This window comes from Stenella coeruleoalba (genome assembly GCF_951394435.1).
Source record: "Stenella coeruleoalba genome assembly, chromosome: 10".
Classification (NCBI taxonomy): Eukaryota; Metazoa; Chordata; class Mammalia; order Artiodactyla; family Delphinidae; genus Stenella; species Stenella coeruleoalba.
The window spans coordinates 42459378-42485299 of record NC_137156.1 but is presented as its reverse complement, the minus strand read 5'-3'; the positions used below and the strand labels follow the sequence as shown (position 1 = coordinate 42485299).

Below are 25922 nucleotides of genomic sequence, written 5' to 3'. Positions count from 1 at the left end.
CGGAGCCTGTGCTCCACAACAGGAGAGGCCACAACAATGAGAGGCCTGCGCACCGCAAAAAATAAATAAATAAACAATAAAGATGCAGGGTGCATAGGGGAAGGGGGAGGGAGGGTCTGCCAGGACCCAGCAGAGATCGACCCCCCAAACCCCCACTCCTGAATCACACTGCCTGGGAAGCCTGACACCAACATCTAGTCAGGAAAGCAAATTTCAGCAGAAGAGTAGAAGGCTGTAGCTTTTGATCCTAATATACTCCTCGAAAAGCCACCTCAGTCTGATTTTAACTCATAGATATTCCTTAATCATCAGTCCCCAAATTAGGTTTCCCAAAATACAGTCTCTCGGGTGCTCACATCAACCCAGAGTGAACTTTCAAACAACCGCCTCTGAACTCTGCTTGAGTTCATTTAAAAAGGAGACAAAAAGCCCCAGCCAAGGTGCCTATTCTACCTCACTTCTAAAAGCTGGGAGCACGCAACTGACACAGGGAAAAAACTCAGTGTTCAGAGGTTGTTGGGGGGGAGTGTGTCTGTGTGTGTCTGTGCCTGTGTGTGTCTGTGTATGTGTGTGTCTGTGTGTGTGTCCATGTGTGTGTGTCTGTGTGTTTGTGTCTGTGTGTGTGTCTGTGTCTGTGTGTGTGTCTGTGTGTGTGTCTGTGTCTGTGTGTCTGTGTGTCTCTGTGTGTGTGTCTGTGTCTGTGTGTCTGTGTCTGTGTGTGTGTTTGTGTGTGTGTGTCTGTGTGTTTTAACCAAAGAAAATCTGCTGATCTTTTTCCCTTAATTGGTTCTGGGAATCAACAACTGACCACAGGAGGGTAAGCGTTTGGAACAGCTTCTCCTTACTATCGAATCCTTGATTATAATGATTAAGCCTGGACTTGTGGTTCTACTAAACCTCACTGAGCAACCTCACGGGTCACGTGCACAAGTGGGGACCACTCCCCTCAGGTTAGCGCTGTGGCATCGAGTCATAAAATGTCATAAAATTAGCATCCAGGGAGGTCAGAACTCCAAGAGACCTTGAACATCACTAACACCACCTCTTCAAGACAAATAAGGAAATTGAGGCTCGAGAGATTATGTGAATTGCCCAAGGTCAGTGCTAGTGTCAGTCAGAGCACGGACACAGGCCCAGGGCTATCCAACTGCAAGACCAGTGCTACCACCACCATGACGCCATCCATACAAGCAAGGATGGCAGAGAGCCCGGCTCTTCATGGAGTAATCGGCAAGCTCAACTTACAGTCTGCCCCCAACCCATTTCTAAATCCACTTGCCAAAAGGGCTGAAAACGTCCCCAAGAATGCTGCTCGAATATGTCTTCAATGTCTGCTCTGTGACACAGCAGGAAAGCAAAGAAGAAAAGGCGTGTTGTGGCTTCGATGGGGGACAGAGATCATTTCAAAGAGGTAACAGTAAGGACACAGGTGTCCCCAGAAACCAGAGAAGAGGGAAGGGAAGTGTTCTCAGAGGAAAGTGATCGCCTGAGCTGTGTCCCACGGGATGACCAGCAGGGAGGCAGACAAAGAAGCCAACAAAGAGGAACTCCCAGGAGACAGAGCACAAAATTGAAGACTCTGAGGCATGAAAAGACTGGTAACCAAGGGCAGCTAAGTGCTGCTGAAACGCAAGGTTCAAGCAGGGAAGAGATGCGAGATAAGGTAGAAGAGCCAGGCTGTATCCTGCAGGCCAGGAGCCACTGCAGCAGGAAGTCACCCATCACATCTGTGTTTTAGAAAGATCTCTCCCGCCAAGAATTGAGACAGGATTTGAAGAAGACAGGACGAAGGGCTTTGAAGCCTCTCTCACAAAACAGCCAAGAACGATGACAACAGCCAGCAGATTTGATTGGGTGCTGTCTATGTAACAGACACCGTTTCCAGCACACATAGTAACCCATTTACTCTTCACACACAGGAAGTGGAGTCTATTAGTACCTTTGTACAGATGAGCAAACTGAGGCCCAGTGAGGCTGAGTTACTTGTCCCAGCTGTCACAGCTAAGGGGTCGATCTCCTAACCAACGCTACACACTTTCCTGACAAGCAAGAGATCCAGGCCAGAAGCAACACATCAGTAGAAGGGACGGAGGGAGGGGCTGACCGGCCCCCCACAGCCTGCACGCTGCCCTGCCCTTCTGCTCCAGAAACCAAATCAACCCACATTAGGAATTCCGTGACGCCAACCTCTCTGCCCGACTAAACAGCATAAGCCACCTGAATGCAAGCATTAGGTGTCGGTCTTCCAAAGACCCGGAACGAATATCGGATTGACGGAAGCCCACCCAAGGGTCTTCCCAGGTCTCTGGGAAACAGCCCCAGTCGAGGAGAGAGGGGGCAGAGATGACAGAACCCATCTCCCCACCTATTTCTCCAGCCCCCCGAAAGAGCACAGGACCTGGAGCCAGGAGTGGGAGAGGACCGCCCACATGTTCATTTTGCTCTGATCCATCACTTTACCTCACTCGTCTTGCACTTGTTTAGCTGTAAGGTGGGTAGATGTCTCCTATCACTAGGCCTCCACCCAACTCAGATTTAAAAAATAATCATCTTTGACAAGCTAGCAACATCTACTGAAATTTGTAAAGTATGTACCCTTTCATCCCGGGATTACGCACCTTGAACCCATGCAAAGAAACGTTTGCATGTGTGTACAAAGTAATATGAACAAGAACATTCAATCTAGTGTAGTTCATCGCTGCAAAAATTTGGAACAATTTAGATGTCCAGCGATAGGAGAATGGTGAAATAAATAAATCATGGCATATCCTATATAAGGGAACCTACAGCACCAGCACTGATGTTAACATACATCTATACATACTGACACAGAAGACATCCAGGATACGGAGTTAAGTACAAAACAGCAAGTGGTGACGCAACTTATATAGTAACTTATATAGAAGTAATTTATATAGGACTCCTCTTTTCCTTTTAACAATGATAAATATATGGTGGTATGTGAAGAGGAAAAGTCTATAAGGATACGTTCTAAAATTGTTCATGTCTGGTATCACTTGGAGGGAATCAAGGAAAATGTCACATTTTTTATTCTTTGAATTCTTCTATGCATCCAACACATAATAACAAGACAAAACAAGGCCACATCATAGTCAAATTCAGGCAGCTTGCACTAACAGCATGAGCCTCAGAGGCCTCAGCATCTTCCACATCAGGTCAGGCAGTCAGAGCCCAGGTCACCTCCTCAGAGGTTTGGCAGCTCCTTTCTGGGCTTCACATCTGCTCATCTGACAAGCTCCCCACGTCCACCACAAGTCAGCTGATAGTCCCTCCGATTATCTCTCCCCCAGAAGTGGGTGTGGATTGTGGAAAGAAAGGTGACCAGAGCGGTCAGGATGGGAGGCCACGCTATCCAGGAATCAGTCTGGAACACACTGCAATTAGGTGTAACACCTTCCACCCACCACATGACAAATCCATGCCTTGTGGTTCTCGGAAACAGAAATGCCAAATGTCTCCCAACTGAGTCAAATTCTCTGGAATCTAGAAGTTACAGCCTGGATAAGGAAATTCTTCCAGACAGTGATAAGCAAAACAAACAAAAAAAAAAATTAGTATTCCATCTTACTTCTAGAAATTCGAAGTATTTTACACTACAGGCACATACACATTACACACACACACACACACACACACACAAACTCGATTAGATCTTCTAAAATACCACATGCAATAGTAAATTACCATCCCTGTCCACTAAATAATACCCAAGAGAAAGTAAATGGACATCCAGCAGTTTCTCCTGTGCATTTACTAAGATCTGGCCCATGATCTCATCGCCCCTCATAACTATTCCATGAAGTGGAGGACAAACATCTAGCCCCGTGTTCCGGGGAAAATCCTAAAATAGGCAAACTTCCTTTAGACTTCTGTGAGCAAAGAGAGAAGCCTGCAGCCTCACTGGATCCACACCCAGAAGAGCCCAACGCTTCCGTTCATGGCTCGTCGAGACCATGGTTGGGATTTTTGTCATCACTGCTGAGAAATGTTTACCCTGCTATTTCTGACCCTCTTGTGTAAATATCAGCTATGCTTTACCCCCCAAATTTCAAGCCTGCGTAAAGGGTCCTTTTTAAGGAAATCCCAAGTACACAAGTATCAGAGTTACAGAAGCTGCAATTTTTGGCAGAGAGGACAACGCTCCAGAAGCTGTGAGAGGGGCCGCAGTGGACCCTTCTCTCTGGAAGCCCCTGGGAAGAGGGGAGGGGGACTGGGGAAATGGGTTCATTTTGCCGTTACCAGCATGACTCAACTTTCTCAACTCTAGGAAAGGTTTATTAAGTGAATAGTTTTACTTTTTCTCAAAGAATTGAGCAATTTTTTTTGCAACATTTCAGCAACGAGTTGACTTCAAGTGACTCTGGAAATGAAAAGGCTCCAAGCATCAGTGTTTTAAAGCAGCAACAGAGGACAGAGGAAACTGAGGTCCGTGGTCCAGTACACACATAACACATACTCATGTTACTTGGGAAAAAAGAACCCACAGGATCTCCAGTGTTACTATGGCTGCAATTTTATCAACTTGATGACCCAATTCAACTGACATCAAAAAAAAAAAACAAAAAAAACTCTTCCCACCCCCAGTACCTCTGGCCATCCATCTCTCCCCTAGGCCAATGCCTACATACACAGCTTAGCGAGCAATTTACAAGTTCAATGCTGACACGCCCCACAATCGAGGAAAATGTGTCCACAACAAGGAGGTAAATGCTTTGTGCTTAGTGTCCCCGGAGCCCTGATGAAGGGCCTCAGGCAGTCAGCACAACACGGCAGGGGGAAGAGGAGAAACGGTGCTGGACCAGAGGGCAGGAAACCCGCCCCCCCACCCCGAACGTCCTTGATGACACGATCCATCCCACCTTGCCCACCCCACAGGTGCCAGGTGGTTTCCTCCCACCCAGACCACCACAGCAGCTCTTGACAGCATCCTCTGCTCCTCCCAGGACCACCTTCCCAGAAGAGAGGTCCACCTGTGCGGCGCCTCTTCTGACACACCGTCCAGATCCCACCTGGCCCCTCTCCAGTCCCGCGACCACTTAGGCAGCCTCGCTCGAGCCACCTGGGAAGGATGGGCTTTGATGACCACAACAGGTTTTTTCTTCCTTCTAACGTGAATGTCACCCCCTCTGAAGTCTTCCCTCATCTCCCCAAAGAGGGAGATGCCTCAGAGCTGTCACAGGGCCAGGCCCCATCCCCAGGGGCAAGTGACACGGAGCTGGAGGCACGCCCTGGCTCCACAGCTGACCTTGGCCCAGTTCCTTACACGAGCCTCCGAAACAACTCCCTAAGTAAGTCCCGGTGCCCACACTGGCAAAACTGGAAATATAAGGGCTAAAGTGAGTGGTGATTCCATTTAAGGGAAATAATTTCTAGAGAGAACTTAATGCAATGTTTGGAGCTCAGTAAAATCTCAGAAAGTGGCGTCTAGTAGAATATTATTAATAAGTAGCAGATACTCAAAGTTAATCAAAGACACTCCAACGTCCACCAACCTGGGGCAAATGACATCTTCCCCAGGCCTCAGTTTCCTCACCTGTAAAGCGCGGGTGGGGGGAGAGGGAACAGGAGATGAGGGAAGGGCACTGGACTAACACGGAACAGAACAGGAAAACAACCAAGAGCTAAACTGTGTAACAGCAGCAGGCTCTCTGAAAAAGCAGAACTTAAGTTAAGTTTCCCTAACTTGAGAAATGTGCAGGTCACGGCTCTCAGGGGCAAGTGCTCTCTTGGATGCCCTTCCTCCTGGGCTTTGCCTTAAATTATTTTCATTACAATGCTACTTAAGTCTGTCCAAATCTAAAGCTTCATATGCTTTAGCCCTTATAAAACTGTAAGGTGAGACAATGTAAAAATTGGATAAAAACCAATAAAAGAGAGCTCAGCTTTCGTTGAACGTGACGTATGGTAATGATGCAATTTTGTTCCGTGTGCTCGACTGCTCACACAGTGTGTTAAGTACAAGAATACCTGGGAGAGTTCCTGGCAACTCTGTGGGGCTCTACCACCGCGGGGCTGGAATCCCCTCAGCCAGCCAGCCACCGCTCTTCTCTAACGGACTGTCGTGAACCCTTTGTTCATGAATTTCCAGCCCTCGTCTGACCCCAAAACACAATTTCTGCGATAAGTCCACATCTGTCCTTTCCCCTTCGCTACAGACAAGCAAAGGGGTGCGCAATCGAACACTGGCAGGAAATCTTTATGACGTGCCTCATTTGGAAGGTCACCTGGATGTTACAGAATCTATGATTTTTTTAATTATTATTTAAAAGAATATTAAAAATTTACTTTTGGTTTTAAAAAATAACTTGCAAATTCCCAGGAAGATGTCTTTAAACTCTAGTTTAAAACACATTGTTTCCTCAAAAATCAAGAAAATATTATATTCTGGTGAAAGAACTGAGTAACTGTATAAATACTATAAATTTGTTATATGGGAAAAAAACCATGGTTTCCTAATAAAAGCGTCTTGCCATAGTATCCAGAAAGATCTTAGACATCACAGACCTAACTGTACGTGTTCTGGGTGCATTCTCTCTTCAGTCCCAAGAACCACCCTATAAAGTAGGTGCTACTGTGACACGTGAGGAAACTGAGGCTTGAAGAAAGCATGAAAGTGATGGAGCAGCACCTAAACTGATTCCAGCAGCCATGCCCCCTGCTCCTTCCAGACCAGCCCTGAGAGCCTCTGCAGAGGACGGCCAGCCACGCACAGCAGGGATCCAGGGGAAACCAGCTGGGGGAGAGAGAGATGCAGAGGGAAGGTGGCATTCTCAAGGAAGAAATGACAGGACCTAGTGACAGGATGGATGGAGACAAGAAGGTAAGTCCCTGAACCTGTGAGCCAGGAAGAACGGCTGGCCCGGCCTCCAGAAATGGAACTGCTGGGGAGAGAAGCCAGTGCAGGGGGCCAGACCTAAACTGAAACACAGTGGGTTTAAGACAAAAGGGACTTATTCCAAGTGGGGATGGATATCCTCTCAACAGATCGCAGGCGAAGAGGTTGAAGTCTCGTTACACAGGAATTATGTTTACAAGGCATGAAGATTATTTCAAACAGACAAGTCGGTCAAAAGTGTCCAGCACAAGGGAATTCCCTGGTGGTCCAGAGGTTAGGATTTGGTGCTTTCACTGCCAGGGGCCCAGGTTCAAACCCTGGTTGGGGAACTAAGATCCCACAAGCCTCACGCACGGCCAAAATACAAAAGCGTCCAGCATAGAAGAGATGGAGAACACAGATAGGCAGGACAGGACCACTGAATTCTGAACATCTGTGTCTTTACTAATTCCCATAGACCAGTGCACAGTACAAGTCAGGTCTGGGACAGGCAATCACGATGGCGAAGAAACAGGGCTATCTCCCCATGACAGCACGTAAGGACTCATCCAGGCAACAGACATGCCCACTGTGTCCCAGATACTGTCCTAGGTTCAGCCACAAACAAAAACCCCCTTGCTGGCACGGAGCTTAAGTTCTGGCTGAGGAGACAAAGAACGAGCAAGCAAGGACACAGTCTGGAATCAGGGGGTGATGAATGTTCTAAGGGCTAGGGGAAAAAATAAAGCAGGATACGAGAAAGAAGGAAGGGCAGGGGCAGGTATCTGAGATAATGTCATCTGGCGATCACGGAAGGACTGACTGAACTCTAAGAGGAGGTGACAGGATGAAACTCAACTTTTTAACCTAGAGAGGCTTGAGAGTGTTCACTCCAAGTGTCTGCTGCCTAGTAGACCAGGCCCTGCAGTGGTCTAGAGAGACCACAGTAAACACATGTTTGAAGGTATCTGAGCATCGTGCACAGATTGAGGGGAAAACTGATGTCATCAGGAACACAGAGAGGAAGGCAGGAGAGGAAGACAAAACAACCGCACCACGTGGATGACCTTCACTTCTGCAGACCTGGATATTCTCTGACTCCATTAGAGAAGGACAGATGCTGGAGCAGTGATGAGCTTCAGGGGACAAGAAAGCAGCAGAGGAGAAAGATCCGCATCAGACTCAGCAGCCTTCATTCAACAGATAAACAGGGGTTTACCCAGCAGGACCCACTGGACGCCGAGCTCGTGCTCCCAAGGGGGCACCTCGAGGTGTCTCTGTTAACACACACCCCCAAAGGGATGGGGCTGGGGGAGGGGACCAGCTGGAGGATGGGAAGGGGTAGTGAGGCCAAAGGTGAGGGCTCTAGTCCCCTGCAGCCATGAGAGGCTCACAGGGTGGAGACACTGCTGAGGACGGTGGTGTGGGTTCAGCAAAAGGTCGGCAGATTAGGTCAGTAACCACTGCAGCATCTGATAACTGCAGTGCCCGCTCCAACCACACCCACCACACCTGTACTAAAGTCACTGTCTCCCCACAAAGCTGCTGATTAAACCTTCTTTAATCTCTGTATCCCCCACAACTAGCAAATCCTGGAGGGTCAATAAAGGCTCTACTGAGGTCAAGCTTTCATGACAGGAGTAAACAAGGAGGGGCTAAATAACTGAGGTTCTTCTGATGGAGGTGAGAAACCCAATAGTCCAGATTCCCGCTCAGTTGGCAGATACATGAAAGGGGAGAGCTGTGGGGTGGGGGGCGGGGGGGAGCTGGCCATAGCGACTGTATCACACCAGCTGTACAGCCCTGAAAGTCACTTCAATCCTGAGTCTCAATTTGGAAAACAAGGGGATTGGAGCAAATCAGAGGCTGCAGACTTTCAGGGAGAGAAGATGCTTTTCTCAGTGCTGAAGGCTGGGGAGCATGTGTACTTTTGCTATTGGGGTTGGGGGATGCAGGCTTCCCCTTTGGCTGCAAATGAATCGCAGAGACGAGAACATAATACAGGTATGGCCACCACCACGAGGACCTTGGACGTTTGTCCGAAGAAGAGGCCCACTGGTGACGTGGCAGGTAAGAAGACGGGCTGGGGGAGGGGGCCAGGACTGCAGTGAGCAGCGGTAATGAGTTATGCAGACCTCAGACGGGAGACAACGGATGCCCAAGCAAAGACTGTGAATGAAACATCCGTGTTTTGAAGGCGGTTGCTGGAGTCTGGCTTGTACACACCCAGGCACACGAAAAGTCAGGGAGAAACAGATTTTACACAATTTGAAAACTATGAAACTACTTTAAGAGCTGTAAGAGCAATTACCCATATGCCAGACCACTTCTAGCCTTTGAAAAGCTTGTTTATTACCATATTTACTGAGGGCTATCAGACTGTATTTTGAGCTTCTGAGAAGTTTCCATTTAGAATCAGTAGAAATACCTGACACATCCAAACCCCATAATTTCCCATACCAAGCTGAATCCCCCAACATTACAGAAAAACCCACAAACTTTGCAGAAGGGAGTGAAAAGCCAATCCAGTCACAGGAAACCTTCCAGCTCTACAAAAGAAAACAAACAAACAAAAACACCACAAAGAGCACTGAAACATTTCTAGTCCAACAGCTTTTCACTCAAGCTTTAACAACTTTATTCTGAAGCCCTTGAAAAGTATTAAATTACATACAGTATTCTATATTCCTGGCAGTAGCAATGCCTAAAACTTATTATAACTTAAGGCAGTAAGTGAACTCATGACTTTTAAGTCAAATTTAAGGAAGCTAAAGGCCAGACAAAACCATGTGTTTGAAAATGCCCGCAAAATAATAATGCCGGAGGGAACTGGATGGCTTTTCTGCTTCTAAGCTAAATAAAGCCTGGGGGGCTTTGCAAAGATCCTAGTGAGGATAATCACACACACACCCCCACTGCACACAGCAAACCATCCAATGAATTCTACACAGACCAAGGAAAGTTAATCCAAGAAGAATAACAACACTTGAAATGTTGAGAAAAACACAGTTCTGCTGTTTAAAACACTCTATCGGGCTGGAGGACAAATCGGGTCATTCTAACATGCCAGAACATTTGACTGGTGAGTGTTTCTGTGACCATGTCTTGGCTTTGTGTTAACAAAGGGTCCTGCAAGACATCTGAGTTCCAACGCTCGGGCCTGAGGTCCTCTCTCGCCTGCCAGCAGCCTCCCTACTTCCTGCACACCTTCGGATTAACTGCCCCGACTTCCTGCACAGCCCTGGATTTGGGCTACCTTCCTCCTTCAGGCTTTCAGGCTTACTCAAGCTAAGTTTTCCGGGCAAGCTCGAAGGGTAAAAGTTCGCAGTCCCTGACCCTCCATTAAAGCACAATCAGCATGTGTCGCTTGACAAGCCTGGCCGCGGCAGGGTGATTAATTTACATAAACAACTCTGAAGAGGTAACTCATCGCTGCAAGGGCAGAAGTCAGCAGGCTGAACCTGGCCGCTCTGGGAGCGGCGGCTGCAAGGCTGGCCCACACGGCAGAGCCTCTGCTGACGTTCACCGCGGCTCCTTCCACGCAACAGGTCCACGCAGGCAGGGCACCAGGGCACTTGCCCACAGCTCCGCGCGCGCAGCCCCCCTCCTGCCCCGCCCCCCACGGCCGGTCCCGGAGCCCGGGCAGCTACGGCTCTTCCCGGCACGGCCCACCCGCGATAAGGCCCGGAGCACATTCTTCGGAAGATGCCGAGATAGTGCGGCTCTCTCGCGCGCTGCCCACCTCCTCCCGGCCCAGTCCAGGCCGAAGGGAAAAGGCGCCCCGGCCAGCGATCGGGGAATGCGAGACAAGGAGACCGCCCCGGGAGCCGGATGCCGCGCTCGGTCCTTCCAGCCGGGAACGGCCCCGGCCACCTGGCTCCTCACCTGCCCGGTCACAAGTGCCGGGCACTAGTACCTAGATATGTATATAAACTACTTATCGGCACAGAACGTTTTCCCAACTGCACAAGCTACAACGACTACTCAGAAAACAGCAAGTCGCTTTGTATAGAAAGAAAAGGAACTTTTCGGGAGGGGGAGGGGAGGGGAGGAGGAGGAGTGTGGGAGGAAGAAGCAGGTGAATGAACGTAGACGTGGTTTCCGCGGGACCTGCCTGCCGGGTCCCGAGGTGGAAGAGGGGGCGAGAGGGGAGGGGAGGGGAGAGGAGGGGACGGGGTGGGGGGAAGGGGAGGGCGCGAGGCTGGCGGGGCCCGGCCGCGCTCCCCCAGGGCGGCGCGCAGGTGAGGCTGGACACTCACCTCCGGCAGCTCGCGGAGCTGGTTGGCGTCCAGCAGCAGCTCCTCCAGGCTGCGGGCGTAGCGATAGATCTCCTCGGGGACGTAGACCAGCGAGCAGTGGCGCTTGTCGATGGTCTCCACATGACGGTTGCACCGCCACAGGGGGATGCAGTGGAACATCGCCGCCCGCCGCCGGGTCCCGAGCCGCGGAGACCTAGGCTCCCCGCCCGCTCCGCCCGCCCGGCGGCTGCGCTCCGCCCGCCGCCCACCCCGCGCTCGTTGGCCCCCGTGCTCGCTCGCACCTCGCGCCGGGCTCCACGCTCCCAAAAGCGCCCAGGAACCTCGGGCGAGAGCCCCCCCCCCCGGCCCCGCGCCCCCGCCCGCCCGCCGCTGCGCCCCTCCCACCCTCCGGCCGCACCGCAGCCGCCACCGCCGCGCTGAGCTTCCTACTCGCCGCCGCTGCGCGACTGAGCATGCGCGCCAGTGGGCTCGCGCCCAGGGCGGCTCCCGCCCGAGAGATGCTCCGCTCCGGGTTTTCGCGGCGACCTGGATCCGGAGGGTCGGGGTAGCAGCGGTCAGACGCTAGCGGTCCCCCTACTCAGGCTGGGACCCAGGGAATGTCGCGGCATCGGAGGAAGCCCCTCTGAAGGAGCCCGGGGCAAAGAAGAGGCAGGGGCGAGGCAGCCCGGGGGGAGCAGAATAACTTTGTTTTTTACTTTTACTTAACTCGCTCTCCTCGCTCCCCTTCCCCAAAACCACTTTCCCTTCCGGGGTCAGGCGGGACCGCCCCGAAGCGTACCTTGCGCGCCGTGGGCGGCCGGAGCCCCAAGGTTCCGTGTGGTTTTGAGGTGTCTCCGCCGCCCTGGCTGCGGCTTTCTTGGCCACTTGCGTGCGCGCTGCTCCAACACCCCCCGAAGTGAGCGGGCCGCCCCCGGCCCCGCACGGCACCCCGGCCCCTGCCCTGCCCCTGGTCCTCGGGCACCGCCTGCAGGCTGTGTAGCATTCTCAGTAATCATCGTCTCTGTACACAGTAATAGGAGATCCCTCTCCGCAAACCACCAACATAGGCGTCAGAGAGTCTACGAGATTCTCACAGATGTGGATGCACCCCATCAGGAGCCCACATACAAAAACGAGCTGGCAAAGATTAGTTTCTGAGCCCGTTCCAGCCTGGCCAGATGTTGGTCCCTGGCGACTAGCCTGGACAGGTGAGGAGGGAGGAGCGGGAGAGGTGGGGCAGGTCTCGTGGGGGCTGCCGGCTGAGCATCCTCCATCTGGCTCCTGCGTTTCTGCACCAACACCCAGTCTCTTGCAAACAGTAGACTGCAGCCCAAGGAGTAGCTGGGGAGGACCCAGGAGGCTCACCACTGGGTGATAATGACCATTCCCTTGCCCCTGATTCGTATCAAGGGACTAGGACCAGAACCCTGAACTGACCCTCTTCCTATCTCCAAATAACCAAACTGGCTCCTTCGCAAAGGGTTGCTGACCAGGTGAAAACCAATCACATTTATGGATTGTTTTTTGGGGGTCTACTCTGACTCCTCACCTGGCCCCCTCCCTAGTCCTCACACCTTCTGCTTCAAGTGAACTGGGCCTGTGACCTCTGAGTAGACACCACCCAGGCTTTTCCACCCCCACTACTGCCCCCAAACTGCTAAAATCTGGAGCCACGGAATCCGCATTTCTGCAGAAGACTGAAAGCTGAGTGCGCTCCATGGCCAAAGCAAATCTGGGTCCAAAACTAGTTTTTGCAAGGCATATGTGGTCTCAGTTCCAACCGTGCACCAGACAGTTTTCCTGGGGTGAGTGAGGAGGGGAACATTTCATCATTTCAACTCTACTAGGACAGCTTTTCACTTCCCAGTCAGTGAGGATAGGTCCAAGTACCATTGCCTTGTCTGTTTCTACCCTGGCATTATCACCTTAACTCTAATTCAAATCAATCCCTAAACTCCACTGCCCTACCCACTCCACCTTGTCCTGGCTTGATTCCTACATTCTCAAGGGAGGTTACCCGGACTTTGAACCTTAGTCACTCTTCCTTCATTCTTGCATTCCAGAAACCCACTTTGTGCCACCTTTAGTGGGAGACTGTGGTTCCTGCCTGAGAGCCTGGGTCTGGAATGGTAAGCAAGTCACTGGCCTTGTAAGTTTTCCAACTGCTTAAAAATAATAATAAAAATAAAGAAGGCCTGGCCCCCCATCTTAATCTTCTATTGACTTCCAGAGATTATCACACTAGATTATTATAATAAACACCAAATGTGTCTTTAAAATGTGGCTGATCTTTTTAAAAATTCAAACCTCAAGAAGCATTCCCTGTGTGCCTCTCCATGGCACTTATACTTCCCTGTGTTAGATTATTTTTGTATCACCTTAATCCCCAAAAGACTGTGACCTTTTGGACATCAGGTACTCTCTCACTTGCTCTGTAGACCCCTACAACTACCATAGTTCCATATGTACACTGAATGACCGGCTTGTCTTGGCTCTTTGGAAAGTCAGTGGCAGAATTCTTGACTTTCCTCATTTCCAAAGATTTGCCGAGAATCTGAAACATTAGTCTGGTAAGAGAGAAGAAATGAAAACACTTTGCCAAGTGGAGAATTAGGGAAGCAATTCTTTATCCTCCTGAAGAGTTTGAGGGTTTCCCTATTGATATAATTTCTAGTTTCTTTCCCCATATGTATATGATTTGGACTCAAACAAAATTTAAACGACCATAGAAATCTAATTTTTTTGGAATAATGCAATTCATTTTCAGTGTGAACCATTTTTCACATCCATTGGGGCTAGAGAGGTCTGACTTTCAACTCTGGCTCTGCCACCTAATAGCTTTGTTGAACAGGTTGCTTCACTTTTATAAGCCTCGGTTTTATCAGCACAAATGAGGACAATGGTCCACGGGTTGTTTTCAGGATTAAATAAGATGGTGTTAGTAAAACGCTTAGCATAGTGTCAGGCACACATCTGTTCAATCAATAAATATTCACTATGTACTGGTTTGTCTGTGTAATCAACGTCTATCTTTGTTTTGGGGGTCACTCACTTTGGAGAAACCAGCTGCCGTGTTGAGCAACCCAGTAGAGAGACCCACACGACAGTCTTCCCCATAGCTATGTGAGTGAGTAACCTTGGAAGCCAACCCTCCAGTCTCAGTCACGCCTTCAAATGACTGTAGAACCAGCCAATCCCCTAAGTGCAACCTCCTGATAGACCAGGAACCAGGACCACTCAACTAAGCTGCTCCTGGATTCCGAACTCTCAGAAACTGTGTGAAACAAATGTTTGTTATTTTAAGCTGCTAAGATTTGGTGTAATTTGTTACACAGCAACAGATAACTAGTAAATGTACTTACCATGCTCCACACATGGTGCTGCAGATAGGTCTTGCCCTCATGAAGCTTATACTCTAAGGTTAAGAACGATATATTCTCCGTTAATGGGGGGCTTCCCAGGTGGCACAGTGGTTGAGAGTCTGCCTGCCGTGAGGGTTCGTACCCAAGTCCGGGAAGATCCCATGTGCCACGGAGCGGCTGGGCCCGTGAGTCATGGCCACTGAGCCTGCGTGTCCGGAGCCTGTGCTCCGCAACGGGTGAGGCCACAACAGTGAGAGGCCTGGGTACCGCAAAAAAAAAAAAAAAAGTTCTCCATTTATGGTGTTGTTGTTGTACTATTATTAATTTTTTGACTATGATGGTTGTCATTAATTTCTTTTAAAGTGAAAGTCCAAAGTGATAGCTGGTAAGATGGGGTAAAATGGGGATTCAGAGGTTTGAGCATGTGAATTTTAAAGGGAGACACCACCCCCATCCGCTAGAATGACTAAAAAGAAAAAGATTGATAGTCTCAAATGTTACTGATATGGAGCAACTGGAACTCAGGCTTTGCTGGTGGGGGTGTAAAATGATAAAACCACTTTTGGAAAACAATTTTTAAGTTTTTTTATAAGTATATACCTACCTTAATGATCCAGCCATTCTACCCCTGGGTATTTCCATACAAAAGCTTGTTTACAAATGTTGATAGCAATTTTGTTAAAGATAGCCAAAAACTGGAAACCATCCAAATAGTCATCAACAGATAAATGAATACTACACTGAAACAATGGAATAACAACAATAAAAAGAAGTTTGTTCCTCTTCTACTACTTTTCTAATGTTACTAATGTTACTGTTACTTGTAACAATGTGGATGAATTTCAAAAACAGCATGCTTAGCAAAAAAAGCCAGACACAAAAAAGTATATACTGTATGATTCCTTTTATATACATATATAAATTCTAGAAAATGCAAACTAGTATAAGTGGTACAACGTAGATCACTGGGTACCTGCAGCCAGGGATTCAGGAAGAGATGTGGATAGAAAGATTGATGGCAAAAGGCATGAGGGAACTTTTTGGGATGATGGAAATATTCTACATCTTGACTGTGGTTGTTACGTGGGTGTGTACATTTATTAAACTCATCAAACTGTGTACCTAAAATGGGAACCTTTTATTGTCTAAAATGTATACATCAATAAAATTAATTTAAAAAGTTAACAAATAGTATACAGGTAAATATACCCAACAGGCAGTTGTAAATTACATCCAGGGCCAAGTCATGTTGTGTTATTTATTTATTGAGTGGCCGCTATGTGCCAGTCACTGATCAATTTACTGAGTTCTGGAGGCTGGGAAGTCCAAGATCAAGGCACCAGTAGATATGATGTCAGGTGAGGACCTGCGTCCTGGTTCACAAATGATCGTCTTTTCACTGTGTCCTCACACAGTACAAGGGAACAGGGGAACTCTCTGGGGTCTCTACTATAAGGGCACTAATCCTGTTCATGAGGGTGCCACCCTCATGATCTAATCACCATCCAAAGTCTCTGCCTCCAGATACCATCACATTGGGGATTACATTTCAAAATATAAACTTAGAGGGACACATATTCAGTCTATAGCATTTTATCTTCTCTGCTGGATGGCAGCTGAAATTTTGTGTTGAGTTATTTTATGCTTAACTGAGATGCTTGAAAACTGAACTACACATGCATAATTAAAGGTCAGTCAGAGAAATAGGCAGAGTTTATGCAGAATTTGGAGCATCCACTGTCACTCAATCCTTTCTGAGGTTTCCCCCTCTCACTTCCCAACTGCTGTGGTCACCCCAGCTCTGTCAGACTGCTCTAAACATTAGCTGTTTTCATTTATACAAGAAATATTACCTGTTCTGTGCAGTAGAGAATAGTGGCTACGCTTGTTAAAACCATGAAAACAGAACCTCACCTAGTGTTATTTCCTCTTTCCAGTGTAGACTCCCCTTCAGTTTCCACTTGCTTTTGGTCACTCTCCAGGATCTTCAGATAGTTTTTTCTTAATATTTTGTCCAACATTATAATTGTTATCTGTGGGAAGGTTGGTCTGATAACCTTCCCACTCAGTCATTACTAAAGATAAAACACTATTCCCTGCTTTTTATTAATCAGAATCATTTATTTATTCAGCTTTACAGGTTGTAATAGTATGTAAACAGTCTAAAATTTCACATTACGAAGACTTAAACTGCTCCTCCATTCAGAGAAGTTACAGATGAGCAGTTTGTGTTTATCTACTCTTCTGTTTTTCTCAATCTGATAAATGTGCTCATGATGAGACAAATATTGAACAACATTTTGCCTTGATGGAGATGAGCAAACACTGTCTGTCATGTAGGCTGGTGGAAAAAACTCATAATTTTGCACTGAATTTTTGCATCTGCTGCTAACTAGGGATGAGATCTTGGGTGATTCATATTAACTCCAGTATTCATTTTCTTTATTTCTGCAAAAGAGATGAAAAATGCCACCCTCAAAAAGCTGTCAAGAAAACTGTGGATTAATGTAGTCAAAAGAGCTTTCCGTGCCCCAGAAAACTATACATTAGACATTAGTCACTGTCAGTACTCTTTTCTCAGTTACCAGCCAAAAGAAAGCCTATCCTGTGAGTACTCCATTTGGGTAAACAATATGTAAATTATTGGATTGGGAGAAGTTAGACTGTAAAGTTTTCAACATGAAAGAGCCTATACCAGAGGAGCCCAGTACAAACTATAGCACCAACCACTGAATCCATCTTTTTCTCTGCCTCTGTCTCACACCTTCCCTCTCCAGTAAACAGAAACACGTGGGGCAAAGCCTAAAGGAGGCTCATGAGCACGCTTCCTCGGGTTGGAGCGACGATTTCCATTTGTATAATGCTTTTTAGTTTAAAGAGCCATAACATACACCATCTCACTTGATCAAAATGTATTTTTTAGTCATTTGGATAAACATAGAGGTTTCATTTATTGCTTCATTTGTTTTCCACCTTGATCCACAAAGGATTTAAGAAGAGCATAAAGATTATCCTTTACTCATATCACTCTTATTTTATAGTTATGGTGCCTACAATATAAATTAAAGTATTATGGACACTAAGTCTTCACTGAAGGCCAAGACCTACTGCATAAAAAATAAGAGAAAAAGATATCAATGAGCAGAACTGTGTTCCTTCTAACAACCAGGGTCATTCAGACAATTCAAATACCACTGCTAATAAAAGTGTGTTGATCAGTTCACTAGAATAAACCTAGAAAAGGTCATGTTTCTCCAGTGAATTTTGCACCATCCATAACATTTATGTAAACTTGATTGGAGAAATAACACCTTTTAAGCCCTGTCAGAGTAAAATGTTGTGAGGTTACTGATAAGGGTTATTTTTAATTTTAGTTTTATTAAGGTATAATGGACATACAAAACTGTAAGATATTTAAAGTGTATATCATGGTGATTTGTATACATTGTGAAAGGATTCCTTCATATAGTTAATTAACACATCCATTACCTTACACACTTAGCTCTTTCTTTCTTTTCTTTTTTTTTTTTTTTTTTTTTGGTAAGAGCATTTATGTTCTAATTTCTTAGCAAATTTTAATTATACAATACAATGTTATCAACTATAGATACCATGTTTTACATTAGCTCATAAGACATTATTCATCTTATAACTGAAAGTTTGTGCCCTTTTACCAAATTCACTCTTTTCCCTCTGCCCCCTGGCAACCACCTTTCTACCCTCTGTTTCTATGAGTTTGACTCTTTTTTTCAGATTCCACATGTAAGTGATACTATGTAGTATTTACCTTTCTCTGTTTGATTTTTGTGTATGGTATAAGAAAGGGGTCCAGTTTCATTCTTTTCCATGTGGCTCTCCAGTTTTCCCAGTACCATTTACTGAAGAGTCTATTGTTTCCCCATTTTATATTCTAGGATCCATTGTAGTAAATCAGTTGACCAAATATCCATGGATTTATTTCTGGGCTCTGTATTCTGTTCCTTTGATCTATGTGTCTGTTTTTATACCAATACCATACTGTTTTGATAACTATAGCTTTGTAATATAGTTTGAAATTAGGACACTTGATGCCTTCAGCCTCATTCTTCTTTCTCAAGATTGCTTTGACTTTTCAGGGTTTTTTGCAGTTGCATGCACATTTTAAGATTGTTTGCTCTATTTCTGTGAAAAATTCCATTGGAATTTTGATATTGATTGCATTGACTCTGTAGATTGCTTTAAGTAGTATAGACATTTTAACAATATAATTTTTCGAATCCATGAACATGAAATATCTTTCCATTTATTTGTGTTTCATTCAGTTTCTTTAATCAATGTTTTTTCAGTGTACAGATTTTTCACTACTTTGTTCCTAGGTATTTTGTTCTTTCTGATGCAATTGTAAATGGGATTGCTTTCTTAATTTCTCTTTCTGATAGTTCATTATCAATGAATAGAGACACAACTGATTTTAGTCTATTGATTTTGTATCGTGAAAATGTACCAAATTTGTTATTAGTTCTAACCGTTTTTGGTGGAGTTTTTAGAGTTTTCTATCTATATAATATCATGTCACCTGCAAATAGAGATAGTTTTTTGTTGTATTTTTTTTGCGGTACGCAGGCCTCTCACTGCTGTGGCCTCTCCCGTTGCGGAGCACAGGCTCCAGACGCGCAGGCTCAGCAACCATGGCTCACGGGCCCAGCCGCTCCGTGGCGTGTGGGATCTTCCCAGACCGGGGCACGAACCCGTGTCCCCTGCATTGGCAGGTGGACTCTCAACCACTGCACCACCAGGGAAGCCCTAGAGATAGTTTTACATCTTTCTTTCTGATGTGGATGCCGTTTATTTTTTTTTTTTCTTGCCTGCTTGCTCTGGCTAGATCTTCTAATACTCTATTGAATAAAAGTGACAACAGTGGGCATCTGGTCTTGTTCTGGATCTTAGGGAAAATCAGCTTTTCACCATTGAATACTATGTTAGCTGTGGGTTTATAATATATCGACTTTATTATGTTGAGCTATGTGCCCTATATACCCAGTTCTTTGAGAGCTTTTATTATAAATGAATGTTGAATTTTGTCACATTCTTTTTCTGCATCTATTGAGATAATCATATGATTTTTATACCTTAGTTTTTTAATGTGAATGTCTATTTCCTTCCCCAGGTTAGGGAAGTTTTCAGCTGTTGTTTCTTCAAATAAGTTTTCTGACCATTTCTCTCTCTGTCTTCTCTTCCTGGACCCCTATAATATGAATATTGGTCCACTTGATGTTTTCCCATAAATCCCTCAAGCTGTCTTCATTCTTTTTTTTCTTTTTGCTCTTCTGATTGGATGAGTTTCTCTGCCCTTTCTTTGAATTCTCTAATTTTTTTCTTCTTCTTTATCTAGTCTGCTATTGAACTCCTCTATTGAATGTTTCAGTTCGATTATTGTTTTCTTCAGCTCTATTTTTTCTTTTTGGTACTTTGCTATATTCTCTCTTTGTTGAAATTTTCACTTTGTTCATGCATTGCTTTCTTGACTTCAGTAAGCATATTTCTGACCATTATTTTGAATTCTTTATCAGGTAAATCACTTACATTTCATTAAGGTCTGTTTCTGGAGTTTTATCATATCTTTGTTTGGAACATACTCTTCTTTTTTCTTCATTTTCTTTGACTCTCTGTGCTGAATTCTGCACATTGGGTAAAACAACCATCTCTCCCAGTCTGGACAGAGTGGTCTTGTGTGAGAGATTAACCTTATTGCTCAGCCTGACCTGAGCTATTTGTTGTCTGTGAAACCTTTGTGATTGTCCAAGTTGCCTTCTTTGTTCTTACTGGCTCCCAGTAATTGAGGGTGTGCCAAGGCCCATTTGAATATGGGTATTTTCTCATTTGCCCAATGTACAGACATCACTCAACTAGTTTCTGGATTTCTTTTAGAGGAAATTGCTCTGTGTGTAACCATAGATTTAGTGTATCCAGAAAAGGAGGTGAGTTTAGGAGACTCCTATGTTGCTGTCTTAGACTGGGACTCTAATGAAGCCTTCTTAAAGAAAAGAAAGATAGCTGTGAACTTCCAGGCTGACATTTACCCAAAAAAAAAAAAAAAAACTTTTTAACTGTTTAAGAATACCACGTAGCGGGGCTTCCCTGGTGGCGCAGTGGTTGAGAGTCTGCCTGCCGATGCAGAACACGGGTTCGTGCCACAGTCCGGGAAGATCCCACATACCGCAGAGCGGCTGGGCCCGTGAGCTATGGCCGCTGAGCCTGCGCGTCTGGAGCCTGTGCTCCACAACGGGAGAGACCACAGCAGTGAGGGGCCCGCGTACCGCAAAAAAAAAAAAAAAAAAAAAAAAAAAAGAATACCAGATAGCTTGTTTTTCATCTTCCAATTATATTACTAATCAAACAATAAAGAAATATGTCTTATTTATTTACTTATTTATTTAAAAGTACAGTATTTATATTTTATCCAATCATATTTCTTTACTTCAGAAACCATCTAGAGGCCTCCTCAATTCTAATTTATTCTTAGTATTTTCCATTAGTGGATCAACCATCAAATCTTTTTTTTTTTCCATTTCCCCCCACAAAACACAAGCAAGAAATCTTTCTAAAGAGCATTATCTTGCTGTAAAAAATTTTATTTTCTTAATATGTTGAGTAATTTGTAAACAAATGCATTTCTTTTTATTAATTCTACTGGCACCTTAAAAGAGGTAAAAAATTAAAATGTTAGTGTGAAAATATCAGTAAGTAATATTATTATAAATCTATCATTTGGATAAGCTGAATCAATTTGTAGGAAGACAACACTACAAGTATATCTGCTATAAGAAAATCAAGCATGAACATACCTAATCTTATAGCAAATTTCAATGGGGAGATGCTTTCTCTCAATTTTGTTGCTTTGCCAAAAAAGATTTACTGCAGCATTTAAATGGATCATTATTTTAATACATTGAAATTGAATTTTACTTAGCAAAAAATTGTTTCATACAATTTTGTAGGTAGACCTCTAATGCACAAAGCTAAGTATAACTGTATTAGTCTTGAATATGATTATTATTCAAGACCTGTGCTTAACAGTGAAGACATTACTCTGTGAAAGTCCGGAGTCAATCAGAACATGAACGTTCACCAGACAGTTTGAATCTCTCTTAGACCTGCTGTGTAAGAAGAATTGAGGAAAATTCACATTAAAAGCACAACTTGCTAAAATCTACATACATGTATAAGGAGAGTTCACTTGATAGGCTTGTTTCATATTTTTTTAAAATTTATTTTGTTGAAGTATAGTTGACTTACAATGTGTTAATTTCTGCTGTACAGCAAAGTGATTCAGTTATACATATATAGACATTCTTTTTCATATTCTTTTCCATTATGGTTTATCACAAGATATTGAATATAGTTCCCTGTGCTATACAGTAGGCTTGTTTCATATTTTTAAACATCTTAAGTGATATAGAAAATAACAAACGTCACATTTATAAGAAAAACTTAAACTAATTCTCTTCTAGACCATAAAGTAAAATTATTAATAAAAAGCACTGAATTAGGAATTCAGTGAGTCTCAGTCCTGGCTTTTCAACAAAATAACACTGGACATCAGAAGATTCATCTCTCCTGTGCCTGTTTCTCATCTCTAACCAGAGCAGATGGGATGACAAAGCATTATATATAAGGTCTCTGACAACTCCTTTTAAAAGGACTATAATTCCTCTTCTGCACAATGTTCTGCTCAGTGTACCTTTTAGCAAGAGTAAATGGCACAAAATCCATCATAAGGAAATGAGCCTTCACGTTTTCATTTTTGTAAACATTTCTCTTTCAGGGTTCACAGCCAGTGCATCTCCATTTTTCCATTATCACTTTTCCTCTTCCCAATGTAACTGTCATCATCAAATCGCTTTGCCTCAGAATATTCACCTGTTCATAGTCCCTTACATTCTTTTCTTTGTCTGTTCATCTGACTCCTCATTTCTCTCTACTTTAGTGAGAAAGAATACTTCAAAAACAGAAATTGTTAAGTTTAATAGAGTGATTGGCTGTCACAGACAGCCCAATAATTAAATATTGTCCCTAATAAAATAGACTCTCAGTAATTATTAGAAACAGAAGAACACAAAGTGTCAAATTGTTGGATTGAACTTCTTAATCTCCAAGCAAGTCGTATTTATATAAAAGATAGGTTTTTCTACTTGTACAATAAAAATACAGTAAAATGTTAATATTTATAATACTAATTTAGTATTTATGATATGTTTGTCTAGTTACATCATGCATAGTTTAGTATTTACATAATCTGTCTTTGAAACCTGAAAGGATGCAACTGTCAGATTTGATCTGACATGGTTCCCTCTTGGGAGGCTAATGCAGCTAGGCAGGGCCATGGCCAAGGGGCAGCCAGCAGGAGAAAGAGGAAAGAAGAGCCGAGAGATCATCCAGAGGCAGAACACTTCACCCTGGGGAGGTGGCTGGAGCACACAGTGGCTTAGTTGGGAATAATAAACAAGTTGCCTTCTCAGTGTGGGCTGGGAGTGGTATTTACATGTCACCATGACTACCTTCCTGATCTTTAGGGCTCCCTGAGGAAGGAAGCTGGAGTGTGTGTGTGTGTGTGTGTGTGTGTGTGTGTAGACCAAAGAGGAGGACGTGGAAAATGTACCAGGGAGATAGCCAAAGGGGAAAAGGTTCTTAAGAAACAAACCAGATCAGAGGAAAGGTATAATTAGGCTTAGAGTGGGAATTGAAAGTAGCCATGGTGTGATAAGTTGTAACACTGTTGTATTGTGATACTATGCAAAAGAAGTCATGATTGTTATTATTTCGTGGGGTATGTTGAGGCTCTTCTGATACAGCCGGTTAAGCTGCTTAGCAGTGTTTTTGTTCCCAAAGGGTGTGAGTCTCTTACAGAAAGACAGGACTAACTTTCCTATGAAAGTGATGAAATACAACTGGACACATCACAATCCCCAGGCTAGCTCTGTAAGACTAAACCACATTGTAGGCAGACTCTCATATGGCCCCAATGATCTCCACATCTCTGTATACAATAGAGGTTCTTGTATTATTCCCTCCTCTTGAGTGTTGGCTGCATTTATTGACTTGCTTCTAAGGAATAAAAAGGCAGCAAAAGTCATGGGATGTCACCTCTGAGATTCAATTATAAAAAGACCATGGCTTCCATCTTAGGTGTCTTGTCCCCTTCTGTCTTAGGTGGCTTGCTCTGGGGGAAGCCAGTGCCATGGCCTGAGACAGCCCTGCAGAGACACCCACTTGAAAAGCTTGGAAGCAGATCTCTTGAAACACGTCAGCAGCCACGTGAGTGAGCTCGGAGGCAGGTTCTCCCCCAGTTGAGCCTTGAGTTGACTGCAGGTCAGCTGACATCTTGACTGCAATCTCAATAGGAGGCTGAGCCAGAACCAACCCAGGAAGCTGTGCCCAGATCCCTGACCCAAAGAAACCTGGAGATAATAGATGTTTATTGCTTTAGGCTGCTAAGTTTGGAGTAGTTTGTTGCACAGCCATAGATGACTAATTCAAACCATGACAGGTAACACATAACATAGCTGAAATGCTATATAAGGTCCAGCGGAAGAGTTAGAATCAAGGCACGCAGGGGATGGGACAGGAGAGATGTGGACGGTGACACAGCTCACGGAACAGCTGTGTTGTCCTGTGTGCCAGGCACCTTACAGACACATCTGTGGTTATTCTCATTACTCTGGAACACTGGAACCGTTCTCCCCACATCACACATGCATAACCTAAGGTTCAGAAGGGTTAAATAATTTGCCCGACTCTAGGGAATTCCCTGGCGGTCCGGTGATTAAGACTCTGCACTTCCACTGCTGAGGACACGGGTTCAGTCCCTAGTCAGGGAACTAAGATCCCACAAGCCCCACGGCACAGTCAATAATAATAATAATAACAATAATAATAATTTGCCCAACTCTATAGCGCTAGTAAGTAGCAGACGCTGGTTTTGAACTCTGGTTTGTGAGAAGATATGCTAATAATACATGAAGGTCCTGCTTCTATTACGCTAATTGCAATGAATGACACTGGTAATGAGTGGAAAATCACACCCGATTGCACCTTCCAGACACATGCCTCACATTTCACTTGATAAGAGCTGAAGTCGGGTGTGAGCAGCTCTCTGCAGGAACATGAATGGTGGTAGTGTGGGGAGGGGATGGAGGAAAGCCCCATGTGGGTTACATCAGACACAACAGCACGGCCTCTGTTACCCCCCGGGACAGCTCTGGCTCTGGTATCAGAGTGACATGGGTTCAGACCAATTATTAGTTCTATGACCAGGACAGGTTACTTCTTGCTGGCATAGTTTCCTTCTTGGTACTGATTCAACGAGGCCACGCATAGAAACTGCTTGGCAGAGAGTCAGGCATATGGCAGACACTTAATAGATGTTCACAACTGATAATACTATTATTATGGTTTTCTCTTCAAATTTGCCTTTCTGTTAATAAATATGTAATTACTAGTACTGCCTTTTATGCTCATTAGTCAGAGTGATTGTTTTTTTAAGGGAGGGAAAACTATTTCCCTACAATAATTGGGTGAGAGAGTTGAGGCAGAAAAAACAACAACAACACTAGAATATGAGAAAAGGGAAAGGGGAATAAAAACAAAAGGTCTGTGTTTGTGAGATAATGATTGTGAGAACAGTGCTGGGAGCAGAGGCAGGGAGGCATGTGGACCCTGTCTGCAAGGAGCAAAGGCTGCATTTTATCCATCTTCCTATTGTCCTAACACCATCAGGCCCACGGTCCTTCCATGAATGCATAATGAGCTCTTTCATTCAGCAAACGCTACGCAAACTTATGGCGCACCATCACGCTTCCACGAGGGTAGCATCGCAGAGCTTCCGTTCTAATAAGGCAAGAGAGGCAATCAACACGTAATATACAGAGTAAATCTACATACACAAAGCATGAGCACATTTGGAAAGTAATAACCGCGAGAGAGATTTTAAAGCAGGAAAAGGGGCTGGAAAGACCAAAGAAGGGGTCATGCTGCCTAAACCAGGGTGATCAGGGCATTGGTGGCTTCCAAGGCTGCCTCCTGAGCGTGGTGGGAGTGGAGAGCCTCTTTGGAGGGGTGCAGCCTGGGCGAATCTACAGGGGAATGCTGGGGCGCGCAGTGCTGGCAAGGCAGCTGGCCAAAGCCAGAAGTGGCACCCCACCAGCTAGGTAGAGGGGGAACCCACCAGTGATTCGGTCCCTAGCAAAAGTTCCACCAGATCCTTGACCCCTTGGCACTCACCCTAAAAGTAGTCAGCGAATCTTTTTCACACATGGACAGGCACTTTTCAACCCGCTGCCTCTGCACTGGGACTTGGCTGTGAAACCTTCAAGAGTGGAGTCTCCACAGACACAGAGAACACACTTGTGGTTGCCGAGGGGGAGGGGGCAGAGGAGGGATGGAGTGGGAGTTTGAGATGAGCAGATGCAAGCTATTATCTATAGGATGGATAAACAACAAGGTCCTACT

The 25922-nt window shown here is 45.2% G+C and overlaps 1 protein-coding gene across 2 annotated transcripts in view; it reads right to left on the bottom strand.

Annotated features, from left to right (window-relative positions):
- Nucleotides 1-12089, bottom strand: part of LRRC1 (leucine rich repeat containing 1) — a 127155-nt gene extending 115066 nt beyond the window's left edge. Inside the window, exons 1-2 of one of the 2 annotated variants that reach the window (XM_079935434.1) lie at nt 11873-12089; nt 11095-11619 (exon numbers count right to left, since the gene is read on the bottom strand). In XM_079935434.1, coding sequence (XP_079791560.1) covers nt 11095-11619; nt 11873-12076 — 729 coding nt within the window. In that variant the 5' untranslated portion in view covers nt 12077-12089. Of the gene's footprint in view, nt 1-11094; nt 11620-11872 lie in introns of those variants that run through there. The other variant, XM_079935433.1, reaches the window with a different exon arrangement.
- Nucleotides 12090-25922: the final 13833 nt, after the last annotated feature.